General features: G+C 41.4%; 1 protein-coding gene across 1 annotated transcript in view; it reads left to right on the forward strand.

Annotated features, from left to right (window-relative positions):
- MCM4 (minichromosome maintenance complex component 4) overlaps nucleotides 1–5,717 on the forward strand; it is a 50,215-nt gene extending 44,498 nt beyond the window's left edge. Inside the window, exons 15-17 of the mRNA XM_053715029.1 lie at nucleotides 58–286; nucleotides 5,012–5,145; nucleotides 5,230–5,717. Of these exons, the coding sequence (XP_053571004.1) occupies nucleotides 58–286; nucleotides 5,012–5,145; nucleotides 5,230–5,322 (456 nt within the window). The 3' untranslated portion in view covers nucleotides 5,323–5,717. The remainder of the gene's footprint in view (nucleotides 1–57; nucleotides 287–5,011; nucleotides 5,146–5,229) is intronic.
- The last annotated feature ends 2,766 nt before the right edge of the window (nucleotides 5,718–8,483 follow it).

Here is an 8,483-nt window from a genome sequence, read left to right on the forward strand (position 1 = left end):
GACTACAGTCATATTCTGGTTGTGAACTAAGCTATTTTCTATGCTTAATATTTAAAGGCTTATGTTGACATGAGGAAAATTGGCAGTGGCCGTGGTATGGTTTCTGCCTATCCTAGACAGCTGGAGTCTCTTATCCGCTTATCTGAATCTCATGCCAAAGTACGCTTTTCCAACAAAGTTGAAACTATTGATGTGGAAGAGGCTAAACGCCTTCATCGTGAGGCTTTGAAGCAGTCCGCTACAGACCCCAGAACTGGCATTGTAGATATCTCCATTTTGACTACAGGTAGCAAACCCTATGTACATTTTTGCAGTTTATTTCTTTCTTATCTGACTGTTTCTTGTTTCTTTTTCATATATATTTGTTAATCTGCATCTATATAAAAATGCATGGAAACTTTAGCATTAATATTCTATCTTTTAATCTATATATCATGACACTGCTGCAGGCACTTGCTGCCTTCCAAGCTACAGCACTGTACAGGCTGTTATGAGGGACTACAATCCCCTTAATCCTCTCTCATATGCTGCTGAGCATGGTTTAACTTCACATTTATAGCTCAGCGCACAAAAGCCCATTTCCTTCCTTAAATAGGGAGAGTCCTCGGCTTCATTCCTTACTGTTGGGAAATACAACACCTGGCCACCAGGAGCAGGCAACCCAGCCGAAGGCTTAAATATCCCTCCCACTTCCTTATTACCCCAGTCATTCTTTGCCTTTCGTCACGTTAGGAGGTGGCAGAAGATTCGGAGAGTCCTAAAAAAAGGGTATCTGCCCTTCGAGATAGGACTGGAGTTTTAAGTAGTCATGTCAACCTCTCTCTGAGAGTATTGATGAGTTAGTCTGGAGATTTTTCTGCAAAACCATCCAGACTACTGCTAACCGCTCCTAAGCAATCAGTGTTGACGAGTTTTCACTGCCTGCTTTCTCTCACTCAAGTCCATGTCAGGAGCGCTGCTATAAGACTCACACTTGAGTGTCTGTGTTCTGTTCCACAGCATGGATCCTGGAGGTAAGATCGTTTCAATTTTTACACATAAAACACAACAGGGTCACAGTGTGGCTCCTTTATACATTTATAGGATCCAGGGTTAATGGCCTCTGAAGGGGGTTTATTGAACAGTTGGGGTAAATTAATCAGTGTATTAATTATTTACATGCTGCTTTGTGTGATTTTTTTTTATTTATTTTTTTCCTGGGCTGATACTTTGTGTTTTTGGCTTGAACAAACAGGTTTCACTTTTAAGTTTCACTGTCCTATTACTTGCTGTACTTGTATTAACAGGTCTATGTTCATTTCCTCCATTCCAGCTGAGACTTTAACCTAAGGAGAGCGTTTTCTCTGCTAACTGTCTGGGTTTAGGAGGTGGTGAGTGCCCCATCCATTGGGAGTATAAAGGGGCAGTTTTCTATAATAAGAAAAATTTGTGTCCTTCTGTGGGTATAACTGTGAGATTACTACCCTTGCTACATTATCCACTTCACATGCAATTCTCTGTAGCACATCTAATCCTCCATCCGGGGGGGGGGGGGGGGCTTCCAGCCGCACAGTTACAAACAGCAGTGTCTGTGGCCCTCAGTGCATTACCTCGTTCTAACAAACGCAAGTGAGAGGTTAAACATAGCTCTCTCATCTAAATATTTATCGGATTTAGCTATTATGTCCCAGTTATCCGATGACGATTTAACCTCTAGCTTCAAAGGGTGAACTTTCTGAGTCTTAGTCCATAGCGTCTAAGCCTCCTGCTGCGGAGGAACCGTCCTTTAGATTTAAAATTGAGCACTTGCGTGTTTTATTAAAGGAGGTTCTGTCTGTGTTAAAGGTTCCAGAGGCTGCGCTGCCTGAAGAACCTACAATACCTAAATTAGACCGAGTTTATGAAGACAGGAAAGTTCCTTTGACTTTTCCTGTGCCGGTTAAGATGGTGAACTTTAAGACCAAATGAGAAAGAATTGGTACTTCCTTTCCCCATCATCTACTTTTAAAAAGTTGTTCCTGGGCTCAAAACTGTATTTGTGGGGCTCCATTCCTAAGGTGGATGATACTATCTCTACGCTTGCGAATCGTACTACTATGCCTCTTGAGGATAGTTCTTCATTCAGAGAGCCGATGGATAAGAAAATTGAATCCTTTCTGAGAAAGAGGTTTCAACATATGGGATTTTTGCTTCAAGCTGCAGCTGCCGGAGCGGCTACCTACTGGTGTGACTCTGTCGAAATTCATTGAGGTGCAGTCTCCCCTAGGATATTCAAGACAGAATTAAAGCTCTGAGAATTGCTAATTCTTTTATCTGTGATGCGAACATGCCAATTTTTCGCCTGAATGCAAAGGCCTATGGTTGAAGTTTTGGTCTGTAAATATGACTTCTAAGTCCAGACTCCTTTCTCTTCCCTTCAAGGGAAAGATTATTTTTGGACTCCATTATTTCTACGGTTACCGGAGGCAAGGGTGCCTTCCTACCGCAAGATAAGAGGAACAAGTCTAAGGGACGACAATCTTCTCATTTTCGTTCTGACAAATCCCGACAACCATCCTCCAAGCCCAAGCAACCCAAGAGTACTTGGAAGCTGGCTCAGTCCTGGAATTAATCCAAGCAGAAGCCCGCCGAAACCAAATCGGCATGAAGGGGCGGCCCTCGATTTTTATTTTTTTATTATTTTTTGTCCCGAGAGACATGCTTCTTAAGACCATCCTGGGAGATTGTGACTACGGACACAAGCCTATCCGGTTGGGGAGCTGTATGGGGTTCTGGACTCAGGAGGAGTCCTCCCTGCTGATCAATATTTTGGAACTACGGGCAATTTTCAATGCCTTGAAGGCTTGACCACTGCGTTCGTCCCAGTTTATCAGATTCCAATCAGACAATATAACCTCGGTGGCTTACATCAACCATCAGGGGGGAACAAGAAGTTCCTTGGCGATGAAGAAAGTATCTCAGATTCTGGAGTGGGCGGAGGCCCACAGCTGTTCGCTGTCAGCGATCCACATTATAGATGCACTAACAGTGCCCTGGAGGTTCAAACTCCTATCTTTTTCATCCATTACCGCTTCTTTCTCAAGTGGTGGCCCGCATCAAGCAGAAGCGGGTATCCTTAATCCTGATTGCTCCATCGTGGCTGTGAAGAATGTGGTTCGGATCTAGTGGGGATGTCCTCATCTCCTCGGAAGTTACCTTGTCGCAGAGACCTGCCGATACAAGGTCCATTTGTTCATCAATCTAGATTATCTGAGGCTGACTGCGTGGAAATTGATCAAGCTTGTAAACCAGTTACTTAGCGTATCTGGCAAGGTGTGGAGGACCTACTTAATCTTGTGTGAAGAGCGTGGTTTTTCCTGGCACAGAGTTAAGGTTGCCAGGATCTTACCTTTTCTCCAGAATGGGCTGGAGAAGGGCCTCTGCTAGTTCCCTGAGGGGACAGATTTCGGCCCTGTCGGTTTTATTGCATAAGATTGGCTAAGCTTCCAGATGTGCAATCCTTTTAAGTCTCTGATTAGGATAAGACCTGTTTAGATCTGGGGCTCCTCCTTGGAGCTTAAATCTTGTTCTTCGGGTTTTGCAACCGGTTCCGTTTGAGTCTCTGCATTCCGTTGACATTAAATTGTTATCTTGGAAGGTTCTTTTTATTGGGTATTACCTCTGCACTCTGAGATCTTGGCTTTGTAATGTGAGCCTCCTTATCTGATTATCGTATGCAGATAAGGCAGTTTCGTTTTCTTCCTAAGGTTGTGTCAGATCGCAACATCTATCAGGAGATTGTGGTTCCTTCCTTGTGTCCTAATCCTTCATCGAAGGAACGTTTCACCATTTGAATGTGGTTCGTGCCTTGAAGTTCTATCTTCAGGCTACTTAGGAGTTTAGACAATCTTCCTCTTTGTTGTCTTTTTGGGGAAGCGTAAGTGGCAAAAGGCTACTTCGACTTCCTTATCTTTTTGGTTAAGGATTGTCATCCACTTAGCATACAAGACAGCGGGACATCGTCCTCCTGAGAGGATAACTGCTCATACCACTAGAGCAGTGGCTTCCTCTTCGGCCTTTAAGAACATTGCCTCTATGGATCTGATTTTGTAAGGCGGCCGGCTACCTGGTCCTCCTTACAGACTTTTTCAAAATTTTACAAGTTTGATGTTCCGCTCTTCCTTTTTGTTCCCTCCCGTTATTCATTCAGTATCCTCTAAAACTTGGGTTTAGTTTTGCCAACAGTAAGGAATTAAGCTGTGCACTCTCCCTATCTTAGGAAGGAAAACCATCATTTGCTTACCAGACAAATTCCTTTCCTTCCGGATAGGGAGTCCATGGCCCCCTCTCGTTTTTTCTTGTCTATGGGTGGTCCCCTATTTTTTTTTTATTTTTTTTTTTATTTTTTTCTTCTTCTTCTGGCACCTTTTATATCCTACTTTTTCTTGTTCCCTCGGCAGAATGACTGGAGTAATGAGGAAGTGGGAGGGATATTTAAGCTTTTGGCTGGGGTGTCTTTGCCTCCTCCTGGTGGCCAGGTGTTGTATTTCCCAACTGTAAGGAATAACGCTGTGGACTCTCCCTATCCGGAAGGAAAGGAATTTATCTGGTAAACATAAATTTGTTTTTTCTTGTTTAGGAAAAAAGCACCAAATTTTCTGTCAGCATCCATGCCAAAATGGAGACTAGTGCAATAGTTTTTTGTTTGGTGTGTGTGTTTTTGTTTTGTTTTTCTCTCTCAACACTACTCCCTAAATAACCAACACATTTATTTCAAATGTTCCAGTTGCTGAAGATGCACACAACGTTTGTTTAATCAAAATGTATTTAAAAATAAACAGGTACATGCACTGTCAAAACATTGAACAGCTCAGTGAACTTAAACTATAAAATAAGTAGATACAACAATATGTAGCAAAAAATAAATAAAAAAAAAGCCTCAAATTTGAGGACACAGATTTAGAGTACTCTAAGAGTTTTTAACTCCTTAAATTAGACATGTGTGTAGTTAACCATTCTAGAACTTATTAGATGTGAAATTTTATGTTTATAGGAATGAGTGCAACAGCTCGTAAACGGAAAGAAGAATTGGCTCAAGTTTTGAAAAAGCTTATTCAATCTAAAGGCAAAACCCCTGCATTAAAATATCAGCAACTCTTTGAGGATCTCCGTGGGCAATCTGATGCAGTAAGTTTGTAAAATAATTCCTGCATTATTTGAAATTTGTCGTCATGGGCCATTTTAAATGGATTTTCTTTTTCCTTCTTTTAGGCTATCACAAAAGACATGTTCGATGAAGCTTTGCATGCCCTCGCAGATGAAGATTATTTGACCGTTACTGGAAAGACTGTTAGGTTGCTTTAAAATAAACCAAATCCTTCCAGCAGTATTGTTTACTGCAGTTTGCCATTGCATCAATGTTAGCAGGTTATCAATGCTGCTATATAGGAAAATATCAGTGTAACAATTTTGTAGGTTTGTAAGGAACAGTTTGTATGTTACTAGTGAATGATGCATCCTCAATAAAAATGCAATACTTCTAGAAAGTGCTTTGCCAACACTCTATGTAACTGTTTTAGGCTACTGTGCAAAGTGCTACTCTCAATCTGTAAATGTATGATCGGATGGCTGTGATAATTCACAGCTGAGGGGGGATTGGCAGAGTGAATTCTGATGAATTATAGATTTATCCCTGTTTCTGTTCAATGAAAAGGCTGTAAAACTGCACATAGTAAATATAATAAAATGCTTGTACCACATTTTGAGTAATTTTATGCAATCAGTGGTATTTATATGTAAGGTGTGTGTATATGTATATATGTGCGTGTGTGTGTGTATATGTTTATGTATACAGGTAGCCCTCAGTTTACGCCGGGATTAGGTTCCAGGAGGAATGGTACCGTTGCAAAATTATCAGTTTTTTTTCTTTCATGTAAGTGGCAAGAGTCCATGAGCTAGTGACGTATGGGATATACATTCCTACAGGGAGGGGCAAAGTTTCCCAAACCTCAAAATGCCTATAAATACACCTCCCACCACACACATACTTCAGTTTTACAATCTTTGCCTCCCTGTGGAGGTGGTGAAGCAAGATGTGCTTTTTCTTCTGTGAAAGGCGCTTCTAAGAATTTTGAAGCTAAAATTCCTCTGAGTACAGTGTTTGTCAGAGGGGATGTGAAGGGGGTATTGCCTGTTGATTTAGTGGTTTCACCCATGGGAAATCCTTTCAAAGGCTCTCTGTAATCTGTTGCAGGGATTCATTCCTTGCCTTCCTTTTCAGATCGACGTTATACTCCTATACCATTACCTCTGCTGATATTTTTCAGTACTGGTTGGCTGTCTTCTATATGTGGCTGGGTGTCTTCTGGTAAGTATGTATCATTTTTTTTTTAAGACACTCTCAGCTATGTTTGGCGCTTTTTTATAAAGTTTAATATATATATATATATTTGCCGAGAGTCAGGTCTATGTGTGTTTCTTTTTCAAGATGCGAGTCCACGGATTTCATCCTTGTGGGATGTCAACCGGATGAGGCAAAAAGCACCACAGCAGAGCTGTATAAATAGCTCCTCCCTTCCCTCCCAACCCAGTCATTCTCTTTGCCTGTGTTAGTGATAGGAAAAGGTAAAGTGAGGTGTTCGTTTTATATTCTTCAATCAAGAGTTTATTATTTCTGAAGTAGTGCCACAGTGTGCTACTTTGTTCTGGGGTGTAGCCTAGACCAGATCAGTCTCTTGAGTAAAAAAAGAAGCATTTGGTGGCTTTAAAGCAATGGGAACTTGTGGGACATAATTCTCACTGCACCTCCCATAGATTGTATGCTGCACTGTTTGTAAAAGTTTGAGGGAGAAAATGCTCAGTACTTTTTGTTTCCACAGGCCAATGTGAAGGGGAGAAGACAACTTCACAAGCCGGGTGAGATGCCTTGCTGCCGGGCAGTCGTCTAAAGGTAAGTGCTAAGATTTATTTTCTGGAAAAAAAACCTCTGGTGGCTCAGAGAAAAAGCAACAAGCTGAGACCCATGAGTCATTGGGTTCAATCCTGGCATGTACATAGCACTTTATATTTGAAAATATATCCCTGAAATGGGGGTTAGTTTTTTCAAGGGCAGCTCTATATTCAGAGGAAACATGTCGTCTCTTCACTCTGTATAAACCCCAGCGGCTTCTACCTAGTATAATAGCCGGCAGGGAGGGTTATCCTGTCTCACTCTTTGGTGTTATGTAGGACTGTTCTGAGGGTGTTATATTTGACATGTTGCGTATCCCTGCGTCTTAAGGTTTCTATCCTGAAAGGAAGTCGTCAGGCAGGGTGTTTATATGTATAGTAGAATTTTATTTGTTTCATGCTCCCAATGTTTGTTTTGTAATGCCATATTAAGATTTGGGAGTAGAAGTTATCCTGTTTTCGCAAAACCGACAGGGATAAGGGGTTAATAATGAAACTGTGACATGTCCCTTTTCCTAAGAGGTGCTCCTGTTCGCTACGGCTTATGTTTAAAGTAAAGCCGACATGGAGTTTTATGTTGCTTTGTGTTTTTCACAGGATGTTACGTTTTATTTCAGTTTTCTACCGTGTGAAACTTTCCCGGCGGCTTCGTTTTTGTTTAATAAATTGTTAGCCGCATGGGTGCTTGAGATTGATACACCCACGATGGGCGGAACTTCGATACGCGCCATTTGTTCATTTATTGCTTCTCAGCGGTTCCGGTTTGTCTACGCCCACGATGGGCAGAGCCTCGTTACCTGCCATTGAGCGTGCGCCATTTGTGATCTCCATCGGAACGCCGGATGCCTCCTCAGCTGTGTTTTAAACATACAGCTGAGAGGTTTTCGCGCCGTCCGGAGACTCTTGGTGCATGGGATGCTTTCTCTATTATGTTAGTCAGAGAGACGTCGCCAGCCCGTGGTGTTTACAATATTTTTTAAAAAAAAGAAAAAATTAAAGATGTAACTGTTGCTGGTTTAGCTGATTCTGATCAGTCCCAGATAGCAGTGCCTTTATCGTTAGGAACTCCCTGAGGGGACAACTGTTCCATACGTTTGGTTGCTTATATACTATGGAAAAGCAACAACGTTTTTATCTGTTCCCCATGTCTCAGAGCAATCCATTTCAGATTGGGATTCTGTAAGCTTTAATACCTTAAACATGAACTGTTGAGTAGTTTAATAAAATTAAAAGGCACTAAAGGGGTTTTTTCAGTCTGTTTGTTTTAATTTAATACCTGTTCCTGAAATAGACTAGGTTTCTTTCTGTTCAGAGACGTACCTATTTACTGTTTAAAATAAGGACAGTAACACCTTTCTTCAGTACCCGCGATGGGGGGTTTTTCGCTGATGGGTTAAATTTCGCCCTGCCTAAATCCTAATTGGTAGGCGACCAACTGTGCATATTAATTATAATTTACCTTTGCACAGAAAAGTTAATGTCTGTCCGTCAGTTTGTGAAGTAGTAAGGTCCTTTTTATTTATTACGACATTTCTGCTTTTTAATTTTGTGATTTCATCCTTTGTGAAAGCTTAGGA

This window comes from Bombina bombina, chromosome 5 (genome assembly GCF_027579735.1).
Source record: "Bombina bombina isolate aBomBom1 chromosome 5, aBomBom1.pri, whole genome shotgun sequence".
Lineage (NCBI taxonomy): Eukaryota > Metazoa > Chordata > Amphibia > Anura > Bombinatoridae > Bombina > Bombina bombina.